A 16,925-nucleotide genomic window follows, 5' to 3' on the forward strand; every position below is an offset into this window, starting at 1 on the left:
TATCCATTTGGAGACACAGTAGTTGCTATAAATGTGCACACATAGCAAACTGCAGAAAGGAATATTGGATGTCTGTTGACATGTTTCTGTCAATAGTCACAAAATTGTGACATTTTTAAACTAAAAGTCTCCCTTAACGTAGTTATTGTTCCCCACACCCCCGTGTCTGCCACCATTTTAAAGTTGAGCACCAGTTAAAACGGCTGCGTGGAGCAGCCCCCAGGGTTCTGGCTAGAGGAGGTTGGAGGTGGGTAAAATATAATGTTTAGGTTGGTAGCGCAGCTTTCAATGTTCTAGCTGCTAGTGGCCAAACGTTATCCTCAGGAGCTTGTGTTCCTTATTGACCTAAGGACGTTATGATTTTAATGAACCTTTGAGCACATTTAGTCCTGCAGATGCTTATTGTTTTGATTGTGCAGTAAATTCAACGGGTGCTGACACTGTTATAAAGATCGCTTAAATAAAGTATGAATGTGCCATTTTATTTTTATCCTCTACATTTGTTTCTAATTCTAGGTGAATTACAAGGGAAATGTACATGAAAATACAGCATTAGCCACTGAAAATGAAACACAGCAATTAAGCGGTTCAGAACATGGCTTTAAAAAGTTAAATAAAGATTCAGATGAAAATAAGGAAAATGCTAAAATATATGAAACTGCTAATTCATCTGGAAGTGCAAGCCATACACAGCCTGAGTCTTCAACCTTACATAATGTAAAAATGCCTCAAGCTGCTGATGAGAAGCACAAAGCTCCAGAAAAGACAAAGTTATGGATAACACGGGACTATCCCTGTGTTGAAAGTAAGAATATTCTAAATGCTGGGATTCCACCTTCGAGTATCTTAAATGTGAACATTATAAGTGACAATCAGACATTGGTAGATCTCTCCACCCAAAATGATGAACACCCAAAACATTTAGAGAAAGCAGATCAATATTCTAAAGAAAGTCCTTTGGATGCCAAGATGCAACTTACACAAAATGTAATTACAAGTGTTGAAACTACTTTACCGATTGCTGAAAACAAGGATTCATTGGATACCTCCGTTCTACCAGTACATGATGTAAATGAGGACTCTGTAGTTGATGAGGTTGAACAGGTTGAATCTGCATATCTTGCGTTACAGAATGCCGAAGATAAGGAGTTGGTTAAAACGAATCAGATACTCATTAAAAATCATTCTACTTGTGACTTGAGTGAAGGTTCGTCCCATCATGTTAAAGATCTAAATTGTCAGCGTTGTATGGATAACAGCTCAAATAAGACTGCATCAGTGGATGAAAAGGTAATTGTTACTTGCATCCATTTCTCCTGAAGCAAAATACTTTTATATACAGTATATAGATGCCTAAATTTCTAGATAGATAGTTTGTATATTGAGCTCTACAAACTAGACCAGATTTGAGAAACCAATTCCTCTCCAGCTATTGGCTGACACGCTCTTGTTGACAGCCGTATTAGTAAACCAGCAGCTGGCAAAGTATACTGGTAGTTCAGCACCAGTAAGAATGCTATAAGCTGAATTTGTGTGATTTTAATGGAAGAGTGAAACAATGGCATGAAAGATTAGCGCTCCTTTAATGAAATCCCTACATTTTACTATATTGTAGACCTTGAAATGTATAGGGCTGATTATATGTGCATATAGCCAATAACATTTACTTTACATGCAACTTCTAGTTAGTAAATGGCATTTATACATATTCTTATGTAGAAAGTGAAAGTAGAGGGCAGGTAGGCGCTGTACTGATAAACTAGAATAGAATATCTCCACCCACCTGAGTTCTACAAAGTAATACTAGACAATATCACAAAACCAAATGCAATGCTGATTCAGTAATAAGTAAATGTCCATGTAAATCACTCCCCATAATAATCTGAGAGTAGCAGCTTTCCCAAATATCATTGCTAGTCAGGTAGAACAAGGGAAACGGCACACCTAGGTCCGAGGTGAAGCAGAGTGGTCAAGTTTGGGTGTATCTTGTGACTAGGTCAGAGATGTAGAAGGGATGAAACATTAGTGAGAACGTTGTAGGTGAGTGTGAGCAACTTGAACTGAATTCTGGAAGCAATGGGAGCCTGTGAAAGGATATACAAATTGGGGAAGAGTTTGAAGAGTGGTGGGAGAAGTCTATCTGCAGCATTCAGTTGTTAGAGAGAGAAAAGTAGAGGACCAAGAACAGAACCTTCGGGAACACCAAGCAAGAGAGAGAAGGGAGGTATGAATCAGAAATAGAGTTACTAAAGGAGTGACCTGAGACGTAGAAGGTGAACCTGTAGACTGTGTTACAAAGGCCAAAAGAGCGAAGGGTGTCATGGAGAAGAGAGAGCATCAAAGAGTGGGAGAAGTGGTCCTTTCTTACAAGTATTTCATTATGAGGGCAATTTTGGTAGAGTGAAGATGATCAATCAGAGTGTGGGATCATAAAAAGTGGATCAGACTGTTGAAGACAAGTTGTTTAACAATTTTGGAAGCAAATAGGAGCAGACAAATTAAATGGTATTTGGAGATGGAGGGTTTTTCACAAATAGGGGAAATAAAGAGCATATTTGAAGTTAGATAGGAAGACGCCAGTGTACAGGGAAAGGTCAATGACTTGAGCAAGGTTCAGGTAAGCAATAGGTGAGAGGAAGCATAGCAACTTGGAGGGAACTGGTCAAGGTCCAGGTTGTGGAGGAAGAGAGGAAAGTGAGGATCTCGGAATCTGTTACAGGAGAGAAGGAACTGAGGATGGGAGGGGAAGAGATTGACCGAGATGGGGTGGATCAGGCAAAAGGAGATTTCATAGTGGATAGTGTCCTATTTTAGTCTTTAAATTAGGTAGCAAAGTCTATAGTGAGGACAGATCGGGTGTTGAGGGATGACATGAGAAGACTATTGACAGTGGTGAGTAGGCAATAGGGATTGCTGCACAGAGAGGAATTGAGGGACTTGATTAGGTTTGTTTACTGAGGGAGAGGGTGGTGTAGTAAGAAAAAAGATGAATTTAAAGTGGAAGAAATCTGCATTATAGCAGGATTTTTTCCAATGACACTCAGGAGAGCTGGTGCACTTTTGGTGGTGGTGAGTCTTTGGGGAGTGTCGGGGTTGGGGTTTGGAGGGACTGAGACGAAGATATAGTGATCAAAAAGGAGGAATACTGAATGAGAAAGTTGGAGATGTCACACAGGTGGGAGAAGACAAGATCAAGGGAGTACCTATCACAGTGGAGGGAGACTACTTATATTGTGAGAGACTGGAAGGAGGCAAGCGTGAGTCAAAGGGGACAATGACATTTGACTCTCCTCTGGCCCTCCCTACCTCCTGTCCTTTCATCCTCTTTGTAAGGTGTCCTTTGTTTTATTGTCTTTTAATGTAGTTGTATTCTCTATTGTCTCCTTGTATTTTTTTTGTTGTATTGTTTTTACCAATTATATTGTTTCCCTTGCCCCTTACTTATTTGTATATTATTCTTTTTATATTTTATTGAGTTTACAGTGTTGCATATTCTGCAGCGCCTTCTAAATAAACGATGATAAACTTTGAAGAGGTGAATGAGAGAGAGTGAGTTCAAGGGAATTGACAATGTAGGTATAGCCAGGAGGCCATAAGATGCCTACTCCACCACCATGATGGTCACCAGGACAAGCAGTGTGGTGGAAGGAGAGGCCGTTAACGGAGAATGCAGTGGGGGGCAGTGGTGTCTGAGGGGGAGATCCAGGTTTCTGTTAGGGATAAGAGAGAAAAAGTGTTTTTTTGTTAAAGTTTGTTAAAGACAGAGCTAGTGTTCCAGAGTGCCGAAGAGAAGGTGAGAGTGAATGAGATTGGAGGTCATTGGTAAGTTTTGTGGCGAAAGAGTTGGTGGTAATAGGGATTCCGTGATGCCTGGAGTCTTGGCTGCTGATAGCAGTAGCCATAATGAGCATTTGGAAGAGCGTAAGGAAAAGGGCATTGGACTTTTGGGAGATTGGGTAGAACTGGTGTGGGTAGGTTAGGCAGAGAGGAGTTGGAGGACAAGGATATGTTAGCAGCAGGTGCAGGGTGGGGAGGAGAGGTGGCTGCAAGGATTCTCTGGCAATTTAGCAGAAGGGACATTGGGGGCTATTGAGTGGTAAGAACCACAGGGTAAATGTAGAGAGAAGTTAAGGAAGATCAGTGAAGGAAAGCATAGAGGGGGTCTGATAAGGTAGACTGTAAAATGAATAAGGTATTGTGGTATGCAAGCCTAATAATGTAGAAACAAGTGAGGTGAGCACGTAATAGCGCTATGGAATCAAAATTATTCACACTACTTGGTGGTCAGTCCGAAACAGTAAGAATTTGAGAGCTGATAAGATAAAATAAGGCATGCAACACTTGGTTAAACAGGAATGAGAGGGTGTAATTGGTATCTGGAAGCATGAATGAGAGCGTGTACAGGTTATTGATAAATCGTGGTAGGAAGAAAAAAAATAAAGAAAATGAGCATTCATGAGAGGTAAGTAGCAAGTGTGGCTTGAATAGGAGAGGACAAAAACAAGGCCATACAGACTGAATACAAGGTAATAAAGTCGTGATCAGTGTCTGCAGTGAAAGGTTAGTGGGGTTTAACTCCAAAGGCAGCAATAGCATTTTTGATAAATAGTTAATGGTATGCATTGCTCTGTAAATTAACACAAAGGTTGCACTTTTGATCCCTTTAAAAATAGTTGGTGACTGGTTTAGAGTGGTATTCAATTTGTACCATACAATTAATAAAATAGCAAAGCTTTGCAGTCTAGGAGTGACTGGTTCAGACAGAGTATGTATTCAATATTTACCTGTTGCTGAAGCAGAGGATAATGAAGCATTTGCAACCGTTTGTCTGTATTTAATTATTTTACTTTATTTATTTTTTTACATTTTCAAACAATACAGATACAACATAACATAATTAACTTATCAAACAGTTTCTGAGTATATAACCCTGCATGAAGATACATATAAATCATTAATCGTATATGCAACATACAGTTCAAATAAATGTTAAAATTTGGCCATGTGTGGGTAGACAATTTGCATGTAATGTGAATACTGGACTCCTGTTGGTCTGTGTGTGGGGTTGTCTGTTGACCATACTAATAGCAGTCATCTGCTGATTGCATTGACCAACGTGCCCAATAATGATAATATTGATGCCCATTGGACATATTGGTGGTTTCTGGAGTCACACGCTCATCAATATCGGGCCAGTTGCCTGCCATCAGCTATAATATTGCAGCGGGTGAGACCAGCATAAACCAGCTGGTTATGGGAATGGTTTCAAGATTTGTTCCTGCACAAAAGAGGCACTTTTGTGTGTTTTTATTTTTGTTTATTTTCAAGTGACATTGTGTTCTTTTGGATTTATCAAGCATTGACAACTTTGAACCTAACAAGCTTGTAACACTTGTGTTTAATTGTAGGCTTTAGAATGTAACAGAGATTTATCAAGCATTGACTACATTAGCACTGACCATTCAACTGTTGAAAGTCTCAACACAAGTATCCAGTCTCAGCCAAAGGAGAGTGAGAAATACAGAAAACCAGATGGAAATGAACACCAGACTTCAAGTAGTAGTGTATCACAGAGTATAGTGGGGACTAAAGCACTGGAGCTTTCTGAAATCACAGACTGTACCATAGCCATTAATTTGGACTGTTCTAGTAACTCTACTGAAGCAGGTAAAATGGCCTCTTCTCGAACTGCAAATACTACACCAGACGATATGTTGGGAAAAGCTTCAAAGGACTCATCTGATAAGCTGAATGATTTTGTTGAATCAAAGGAGCATTCTAAGCTTAATAAAAATGGCGCACATGAGGTAAGTGCTACAGTCAGCGATTTGGAAGCCATTTGATTCTTGTCAACATATTAAAGATCTAAAGTGAGTTATATCGCCCACACCATAAATCATGTATCAAAACAATCAGGCCAATATGTCTCTCCTTGTCGAAGCTAAACTTTTCTTTACTGCTGTATGTAGCATAATTAAATCACTAAATCAGAAAAGCGAAAGAAAGGTATATTTTTCTTACTTGTAGTGCACTTTTGCCCGACAAACTATTCATTAAAAATATATTGATTTCCTATATCAATGATAAAAAGCACAATAATAGTGTAGGATTGTAAAATTGTCGAGAGAAAAAAAGGTGAGTAAAAATATAATCAGTTGTCCTCTAAGTAATATTATCATTTATTAATTTATCCAATTATATTATCTAAGGGTGAAAAGAATAGTTCAGTATCCATCTCAATAGTACGATCCCTGTTGTTCCATCTTAATGAACAACCGAGCACTAAGTCACCATAAGAAGGGAATGCCAATGCTTCTTAAAGGGTTAATAATACAATCCTGCTCTATTCACTAATAAAGTCCTCACCAAGGAGCCTATTGCTCACAGATCATTGATCTCTGTCAGTAATAGCTCCTTTTAATTATTGCTGAAACAGGATCCGTAGGGAGATCAGTACAGTGCCGTGAGCCTGTCAATGATATATCTGATTGTCTATACAGGATTTCTATTTACCCCACTCCCCAGCAGCTATGCTACCTGTACCAAGTTTAATTGCGCCACAACTAACAGTGTGTTTGAATATTGTCCAGCCATTTTTCCCCAAAAGTTACTTTCTGTAACTACTAGGAACTCCTATTATTTACTACTATGCTAAACACATTATTTTTCCCAATATGTCTATTGAATAACACAAAGATAAATACAAGAAAAGTGCACATTTAATATCTGGTAGTTAAATAGATTAGGTACAGAAAAAGACTGTTTTCGTTGTGTCTATATATCACTGTGGTTTGTAGTCTTAAGATGTTTTGAGGCCCAGATTAACAAAAAGTAAGTTCATCAGGTTGGAGATCATGAAAAAGCAGGGAGTCTATAATACAATTGGACAGGTGTTATCATTTCGACATTATGGATCTTATCAATGAAATACATAATTTTGCACAAGTCTAAAGCTGGTTGTGAAGATATCAGGTTTTCTGGCCCAATTCTACACACTTCACGCTGGCTAGCCACCCACTAGTGTTTTCCTATGCCAGGGAAGTCTACTTAGTACCTTCTAGGGTTCTCAGTCACTCAGGCAAATGCAGTTAGAAAGTAAAACAATACATTTATTGTAGCAAAAAAAAATCACTAGATTTTCATATACACACAGTAAATAAATGTCAGACAGATTTATCACACCATTTGTCCCTTACCCAACTAGCTTAATGAACTACAGTCACCTGGATGTCCTAACTTAAAGAACCATGGAGTTCTTCTCTTAGTTGCAGCTGTAGTCCATTGGTAGAGAATAAAAACTCAAAACCAGCTACACTGCACCTTCCATAAATCAAATCTATGAATGACTATCCTTGCCCCCCGCCTCTAAAGTGGCTCCTTTTATCTACGGTGAACATTAGTACTGGACTAGGGGGGTTTGGAGAGGGGAGTGAAGATGAGCTGTCCTATCTCACAACCTCCCCGGCTAGATGGCATGTCTGGATTAGTCTGGTAACAATGGACACCAATTAGTTTTCCTCCTCCAATATCTTGCAACCTGATCCCTACCTATAACCCCCTGGCTTCACTTTAAGGACAATGAATAACAACCTCACTGCCACATCACCAATATACAATAAGCAATATACATCTCTACAATGAACTACAATGTCCCCTTATCCATATGTAATTAGACACTGTAGTTGTAGTCTATTGAGCTGGGGAGCAAAAGCAAGGGCTATAAAAAGTACTTGCTATAATTCACATTATGTGAGAAACGAGGAACAGGATGGTTACAGTGTTGTCAAACTCGTCTGGTCACACTGGCAATGCCCTGGCCGATCACAAGGTGGTCAGATCTCTGTGAAATTTGGCAATACACATACTTGCACATATATGGCCAAATCTTTAAGATTCAGCTATTCAGCACTTAGTCTGAACAACTGCATCTGACAACAGTGTTAGGGAGGTCAGACAATAACTACATACACTTATAATATAATTCAGTCCTTGTCTAAGTGCATTTCCAATCTATCCAAATAATAATCTCTTCCAGATGTTGATCAGGATGGGTGGGTTTTTGTTCACATGCATAATATTATTTGAGTTTGTATGTGTATGTATATTGTGTTCTAACATTTTGTTGTAAAAGGTATCAGTGCTCAGTTTACTATGCTGTGAACAGAGAGCAGTGCAACACAAAACAAGTGGTGCTTAGAATGTTTGTGTATGTATTCTTAAATTGCTTTCCATTTAACTGTATGAAAATAATTTGAATATACTAGTAGTTTGGCCTCGCCCCCTTGTGAGCCTAACAAACCACCAGATTATCGAATATACACCAGTGCCCATTCACACCAGTGCAGTGTAAATGCAGTAACTGGGGAGTATCAGGACACATTCAGGTGTGGCTACTGGTGGTAGGAGCTGTATGTTTATATCGCTTGTGCTTTTCTTTATGCACTTTATGTGCCGGTCTCTAGACAATAGGTATTTTGTAGATCTTTTGCTTATCTTTGTCTATTTGTGCTTTTCCCTACAAGATGGGTTCTTTAAGTGAATGTCCTTGTAAGAACATGTATTTGTGTTGTATGGAACAGAGAATAACTCTTTGTGGGTGTGGTATATAACCTTTCTTGTATGGTAGTTTCTCTAGATTCTTTATGCAGTGTATGTGAATGGTCAAGTGAAGAGTGTATATGACAATCTATAAAGTATGGGCGGCCTCCATGGAGGTTTCAGCTGAATTTCAAGTGTCCAGGATTTATGCCTAGATATGCTGCCACCTGGTATTTCATGAAACTGCTTGCTGTATTTTAATTTCTTTTTTTTTTTTTTTGTTATAAAAAAATGGTTTCAAAATTCCACAAGATAAACTATTTAAATCAACTGCACCATAATCAGTAAGTGAGGTTTATTGGTTTAATGACTTGATATTCTTTCTTTTATAGATTACAGAAATATTAACAGAGTGGCCTGGGTATAGTCAAGAAACTGAGCATTCCTATGTTAGCAAAGTAAGAAACTGAATATATTACATAAGCGAAAGTGCAATATTTTTGTTAGCTGCTGTGTAATAAACACAGAAAGTTATAAACTCGTGTAACAAGTGTGATGGCAACAAGAGCTCCTGTGTTTGATGCAAGCTGCCAGAAGCATGCAGTTTTGTATAATGCTTATAGTTTCAGGGTATTTTTCCTGTTAACAATTTGGAGATTTTATGGAATACAATGTTTATTTTCCATGACTCCTTGATAATAACAGATGACTGCTGAGAGGGTTTCAAAACAGAAATTAAATATTATCTTTGGTAAGATTTCATATGTTGAATGTAGCTATACGACTTGTTATGAAAGTACAGATATAGAGTATGCCACTGATTTAAAATCTTTTGAATGGCAGAGTCTGGAAAAAGCTGGCAAAGCATCACCAGAGAGCACTTGGGCAGAACAAACACATAGCAGTAAAGAGGAGGCGATGATAAATACTGCAGTTGAAGACCCTGTTCCTGCACTGCTTAAGGATAATTCTACTATCCCAGATAAGGGTCATCAAATATGTGAAACACACAATGAAAAAATAGATGTACAAGAAAAAGATGCAAGTATAGTACGTAAAATATAGTCTGCTATAGATGAATTTTGTTAATGTTTTCTTAATTTATTTATTTATTTTTTTACTGGGTGTTTTGAAAGTCTGTTGATCGTTTTCCTTTAGAAAACATATTGCATGTCTACATTCCTAGCCAAAAATATTGGTGCCCTTGTGCTTTTTTCCCAATAACTCACTATTTCCTGTAAGCAAAAGTTGAAACAACAGTATTTATTTGGTCTCCACAATTTCCTGTATGTTATTATTGCAGAACCGTTTTTTATTCTGAATTAATACTATATATCCTTTTGAAATCCGAAAATGAAAAGAAATGGTATTGACAAAATAATTGACACCCTAAACTTAATATTTGGTAGCACAGCTTTTGGTCAAAATAACTACAACCAACAGCTTCCTATAACCATGGATGAGCTTCCTGCACCTCTCCTTCTGGCAGTTTGGTCCAATCATCTTGTGCAGTTCCTCCAGATTTGAAGGCTGCTTATTCTCTGTAGGTGTGACTCATGGCTGGCCACTTAGAACAGTCCAGTGCTTTGTCTTGAACCAATAGCATGGGTGTTTTTTTTAAAATTAATTTATAATTAACTTATGGGGGAAAATCTATTTTATTACATTAAGGGCCAAAATTCTAATATGATGAAAAATTCAATTTGCCACCCAAGCTAAAAATAAATTAATTTAGCCCATTAATAAATAATGATTTCTCCAATGATTCATAAGGTAATGGGTGCCACCTTTTATGATCTGAATGGCAAGATCGCACAAACAGTATGCAGTTTGAGCAATTTCGCCTCTCAAAACAACCTCTTTTTTTTATTCTGGAGGGTTGTCCAACCACAGCTTATTAAATCTGATGGTTTGTAATCTTATGTTGGGACAGCAATGTGTACGGTGGTGCTTTGTTATTCTGAGGTTTTCAGGCTCTCTCTATTGATTTTGAAACTGCCTGAAAATGTGTCTAAAACAGGTGCTTTTAACAAATCTAGCCTACAATCATCAGTACAGGTTAAAAATATATGTCTTATTTCTGCTATAGTATTTATTCCTCGTATGCTTCTACAAATGTTTAGTTCATCATGGGCATAAGTTATTTTTCACAAAAAAACATTTTTCTATGCACCAGTCTTCATAAAATAAAGGTTCTGCAACCCATAGCAACATTTTGATTTTATTTTCTGAACTATTCTATAAAGTTGACAAATTGATTATTTACTACAGATTACAGCACCTTTTTCAATTACATTCATATTTAAATATATATAGATTTTTTGGGATTTTTTTTTAAATGTACTTGTTAGAAGAAAACCGTAAAGTATGATCTGTTTTTAATGTTTTTAAAATGTTTTCCCTTGGTAAAAGGTGGACGCAGCTGATAAGGAAGAGCAAGCGATGCCAATCCACACCAAGTTTCTCCTGTCCTCTGTCCTCGATGATGATACTGCAAACCCCCTTGATGTAGCATCGGCAGATCCTGGAACAAAACAGTTAGAAGCTATGAATAGTGATGTGATTGATATCAACCATCTGCATTCAGAAGACAATATGGAGGCAAATATGTCTGAAATATGTGAAGGAGAGGATCCTTTAGGTAAACAGAAGCCACTCTTAGATCATGAAGAAATGCCTCCTGTCCTTGCAGACAAATCTCCTGAAGACGTGGCATTGACTGGCACGGATTCCCGTAAAATAGCTGAGTGTGGAAGCAATACTCTGTTTAAAAGCCTTAATTCAAAAGCCAATAGCGATGTCTTGTCAATGGATGTTTCTACGGAAGTTCAAAAGCAGAACTTGCACTTAGATATTCACAGCGAAGAACTATCTGAAAGGAGAAGTCCTGCTCTTCCATCTCCGTCTCCTGGTGTAATTAAAAACATTGAAAATCACATCTCTTTGGAAGCCTTTAATGAGAAAACAGACCTTTCATCTGGTTCTGCTGTGGTGGAAACACAAGTTCATGTATTAAGTAATAACACTGACACATTAAATAACTGTGAAATGGTTGTGCACAGGTCTGAAACATTAGAAATGTGTAAAGAAATTACAGTCCAAAAGAAATTTGATACTGTAGCTGGAAAATCAGAGTTTAGTAAATCAAATGAAACCACTGTAGAGCCATGTAGATCTTCAAGTACTACAAGTGATCTGCTAGTGAGCAAACACAGTGAAATAGATGCTGAACAACTACCTGTAGAATCGGAGCCGAGTGATAATATCTCAAATGCTGATCATTTGAACAATCCTCTCAATGCCGAAATAATCCCTAAAGACTTGGCACACAGCATCAGGGATGCAAGCAGCAATAGAAAAGAATTTCTATCAAAATTAAAACTTATATGTTTGGGTTCAGCAACTGGCCAACAAGCTCATTCAATTTCTGAAGATAATGTATTGCTTGTGCATGAAAAAATTATTGACACAGAGGAACAGAATGAGCTGGTGGATCCCAAAAATAAAGCTGAAAATGTCCAAACACTTGATGAAAATAAAAGCACTCCTGACAATACTGATATAAGTGTGGAAGACACAGCTCCTGATAAAGAAGTTTTTGTAGAAGATAATTTACTGCAGGAAATATCTGTCCATAATACTTCTGCTGCTGAGTCTGAGTTTCTAGAGAATTTGGATCAGATGCCTTCTCAAGGTAGCTGCATATCCACATCCAATGATGATTTTACTGCCAACATTGAAAAGGATCTAGTCCAAGAGCTATCGGATATTTGTTTCATAGTAAATACAGGTAGTATAAGTAAAGAACAGTATGATCGCTGGTCTGAAACTTCTGATGAAGATATTGAATTTATACAGGCATATAAAGAACCTCTGTCGCGTCAAGAAAATATTGGTTTCCAGAAGGAAAAACATGAGCTTCTTAGTTCATCTCTTGAAAAGCTAACATTTTCCCATGAACCAACTCGCTCGAAGAAGCCAAAGTACTTTAAAGGGCAATCTTGCCCAAGTACTATGTTATGTGAGGAAGATGAGTATGTATCAAAATATCACAGAGACCTTGATAATACCAGCATTAGAAGTCGTGAGAATATCATTGTAACTAAAAATATTAGAGACGCTGGTCGGACTATGCACACAGTCAATATGGAGAGCTCTTACAGTGGCACGTCTGACCTGGACAACTTATTCTCTAATAGAAGATTTGTCTCCGATAACCTCACACAAAACACTCTTGATACAGAACATTTGCGTTTTATTTGTAAGCTAAAGGAGGTTTTACGAAAGTCCTCCACAGGTGAACATGTTTGTGAACCTCCTTTTCAGCCAATGTTTGAGTCAAAGAGGATTCTAGGTTGTTCAAGTTCTACAGCTAAAAGTAGAATGCCTCTTCTCATCACTGTTCACTGCCCATATCGCAGGAGGGACCTTAGAGGGCTTGACAGCCAATATCCAAGCTCTTACTATAATCAAGGCTACTATGAGGATGAAATATGGAATAGGCCAGTATTTTATTCAAGGACTACAAAAAAAGTTAGAACCCGTAGATCTTCTCCTTTTCACTTTAGTCGGTTAAGGTATGAAAATGCACAGGACAAATCTAACAGTGACATTTCAGTAATTCTTAAGGAGTGTGTGAATTCCAATCATTTAAAGTTGAGTAGTGTTTGTTTGGGTAACAGTGCAGTAGATCGAACTTCAGCCAGTCAGCTGGCAGAGGAGAATAGTTGGCAGGCAAGAAGGACATTTGTACCGGTTTCCTCCAAATCACAGCCAGTTAAAAACATCATTTCAGAGCTCTGCACAAGCCTGCATTCTAGACTGCACGGTGTTGCAAGAGAGTCTGGACCAAAGAACGTATACTTTTACATTACTCCTACCAGTGATGAGGTTTTCTTCTCATCTACAAAGGTAATTATGATATTTTATTTTGTATTAAAAAACCTGCTAATATTTTATTAATCTTAGTTTCTTATGGGTTTGTATCAATCTAGTACACATAATAAAATAAAAAAAAGTTTGTTTTAGTAAAAATATGATATATCCAAAAGTAACAAGATAGATTAACTCTCTTTTATTTAGCTCAAGTGATATATTACAATGGCGAAAACTTGGTGTATAACAGCAGTGTTACGAGAGGAAAACCTCTCTACAATTATGATGTTATGATTGCCTGACGTACATTAAATAAATAAAAGGGAACTGGGAGGAATTTATCCGGTGCCTCAAGCTGTGTGGTTTCAAAAGGAGGAGGGGACAATTATTTGCAGCCAATGGATTAAACTGGGATGAGAGAATGCAAAGGTCATTGGGAAAAATCCAAGATAATGAATGCTAACATGACACATCTGTAAATTCTTTGTTCCTGGGGAGAAGTATCCTCAGGGAGAAGCCAGAGGCTAGTTTTGAGAAATAGTAATGGTGAGAACTGACTTCTTACTTTAGCTACGGCTGCAGAGGATGCATCAATTTTCACTCAGAGCGTAGACTTGCGACTTTGACACTCTGTGCACCCTCCAAAAGTGGGGAGAGACAGATCCAGCCACTACTTTGTGGTGGTAAGACATTCGGAGGACAGTGTCTCAGGACATTTTTAATCCTTGCATAGGAACAGACCTGCAACAGTAACTATTACACAAGGCCTCTTGGTCTTTTATGATACTGGGATTGCTCAATCAACCTGGGGTACAGTGTGGTTGAAACAACATGAACATATCTGGTGAGCCCCCAAACCAGAATAAGGACATGGAGTAGGGATGATATTTATTGGAGCAGGTAATGGGAAACGTTTTGTGAAAGTGGTGGAACAAATATACAATCTTTCAAGATGTCTTGCAACAATAGTTATCCTTTTCTCCTCAGGAGACATGAGCATACTTTTCTTTCTCATTATTTTGATAGTGTATTATTTTTCTTCATATGTTTGATTTGAGTTATGCAAACTACTGGTTTGGCTGACATAGACAATGCCACGTCAGCATTTTAATTTGATTGGAACACATTTAGTCAGCTATTACTCACTGCCTTTTAAAGCTGTATTCCTGGGTAGAATGAAAAAGAATTGCCTACACAACCTAGCAGCTACTGCTTGTTTTTCCCAGGACCCCACTGTTAATGTCACAGCCTCCCCCAACAATCTATGGGGTGCTACAGAGGGGGTGTGGTCAATAAGAAGCCACAAAAACAGAGTTTGCGTGGTCTTATTGATCCTCACACTATTTTAATTTAGTGAAGGATAATAATTTCCATGATTAAATGGGCGCATCATTAATAATAGAGGAACATTTTTAAAAAATTATGTTAGGGTCCTATTTTAGTCTGTACAAAAACTTTGTTTGCTCATACGTATATACTATAAGTAGTATAATGCTACAAGTGATATTTTATGCCAGTTGTTGAACAATGGTGGTGTGAAAAGGGAAGCATTACAATTATAAGGATTAACCCATAGCATAACTGTGGTGAATAAAGCATGATCATATGGGACTGCATTGTAAATACTGTATATGAAATTAATCCATTTATAATTAGTTTTTCTGTGTAAGCTAGGGTGTAATGCAAAGATCTGCTCTCACAGGGTTAATGCTGGAGCTGGCTTTCATTGTTCCCAATAAAGTCGTAGATCATGGTAAAGAATATACAGATTTGGAACTGCTTGGTGCTAGGGAAATATCGGTATGGGTGTGTGATGGATGATGGTTTAATAAAAATTTTCTATTTCTATGCCAGACAAACAAATACAGTAAATTAAATGCCAGGACAAGGTTAAATAGACATAAACCCTTTTTGCATTAGCAAAGAGCAAACGGGCACACTCTGTGTGTCAATTTAATAGTTACTTATATATGTTCATTCATAGTAAAAGATAAACAAATGCAATAGCATGCAGTGTCTCTAGTACACAAGGATAATGATTGCCCATAGATTGTAAGCTTGTCAGCAGGGTTCTCTTACCTCTGTCTGTATGTATTACCCAGTATTGTTTTTTTAATGTTTGTTCCCAATTGTAAAGCACTACGGAATTTGCTGGCGCTATAGAAATAAATGTTGATGATGATGGTTTGTTTAATAAAGATCTAAATAATGATTCCTGTTTTCTGATTGGGTCAATTGTCCTTCTGTTGACAGTCTATGATGGATCCTTTTTCAGAAAATATTTATACAACCATCATCCATCACACACCTATACCGATTTTTCCTTAGCGCCAAGGAGGTCCAATTCTGTATATTACTATTTGTGGAGGTATAGGGGGTTACCTGTACACTATTCCTTTAGCCAGCTTTCCCCTACACATTATTAAAAAGGGAGCGCAGATAATCGCACCACATTTCTTTGCACATGGAAAAGAATAGTCTGTAATATAGCTCTATGTTTTGCTGTTTTAAAAGTTGCAGTGTGTAGGTAAAATGAAGTGTCTACGTCACAGGGCCACTATCATTTTAAAAGAATAGTCCCCCTGTATTATATTCTCTACTCTGAGGGCCATTGGGAACTCCCTCCTTTTGACTATAGTGCCTGGGAACATGACTTAATAGAACTGAAGCTTGATTTTTAATATTTCAAGTGGAAGAAATGAATTGATCAGACTATGTTACGAGAAGTCCTATTCTCGCAGCATAACTTGTTTACAATTCTCACTAGGCAGTTGGTAGAGTCTGATTTACAAAATATGACCCCAGCAAACTGACCTGGACAGAATTCTTAACATAGGTGTGTCTGTGTTTATAGACTTGTATTGAGAGTGTTAACTTTACCTTCTCTATCAATGCCTGTTTATGCACGTATGATGCCTTCTGAAGGTACCATGCTGCAAAATAAAGAATCATTTATTATTTATTTGCAAACCCACTCAATGTAATTTTTGTATTTGTACCATTTAGGTTGTAGACATAGGTAATTTAAAATATATTATTGATGAAACGCTGTACAGTGTGTAGCAAACCTGATTCACAAACATGAGTTGTGTCCCAGCTGTAAGATTATAAGAACCTCCTGTACTGCTCAATACTTTAAATAGCAATGTGATTTCTCCTGGTTACTTGATACTGGGGTTCATGTTGTACAACTTGTCAAGTGAAGTTCTTAGTCTGATATGTAAGAAACATATACATTTTTTTTTCTTTTTTACAGAGCTTATTGATAAAAGAAGGCCACACTCCAACTGAGCCACAGGAATTCTGCCACAGGGAACATGCAGAGTCAAATAAGCTGTTAGTCGTCATAAGGAATGAAGATGTATCTTCCAGTATAAACAAAGTATGTATTTTTACAAAGGAAGGAAAAATGAATCAAAGCAGTGCTTTATCTTATCTAACCTATTAATTCCCAGTCTGAATCTATTCACCCACCCAGAGCCTGGAGTTTCTTTTTCTACATATATTTGCAT

General features: G+C 37.6%; 1 protein-coding gene across 8 annotated transcripts in view; it reads left to right on the top strand.

The window, feature by feature from the left end:
• Positions 1–16,925, top strand: part of TASOR2 (transcription activation suppressor family member 2) — a 79,014-nt gene that overhangs the window by 50,789 nt on the left and 11,300 nt on the right. For 6 of the 8 annotated variants that reach the window (XM_075208568.1, XM_075208569.1, XM_075208567.1 and 3 more), the window contains 6 exons: positions 517–1,290; positions 5,409–5,807; positions 8,931–8,996; positions 9,382–9,588; positions 10,951–13,449; positions 16,670–16,795. In XM_075208568.1, coding sequence (XP_075064669.1) covers positions 517–1,290; positions 5,409–5,807; positions 8,931–8,996; positions 9,382–9,588; positions 10,951–13,449; positions 16,670–16,795 — 4,071 coding nt within the window. The remainder of the gene's footprint in view (positions 1–516; positions 1,291–5,408; positions 5,808–8,930; positions 8,997–9,381; positions 9,589–10,950; positions 13,450–16,669; positions 16,796–16,925) is intronic. The other 2 variants (XM_075208570.1, XM_075208573.1) reach the window with 2 other exon arrangements.

This window comes from Mixophyes fleayi, chromosome 4, assembly GCF_038048845.1.
Source record: "Mixophyes fleayi isolate aMixFle1 chromosome 4, aMixFle1.hap1, whole genome shotgun sequence".
NCBI lineage: Eukaryota > Metazoa > Chordata > Amphibia > Anura > Limnodynastidae > Mixophyes > Mixophyes fleayi.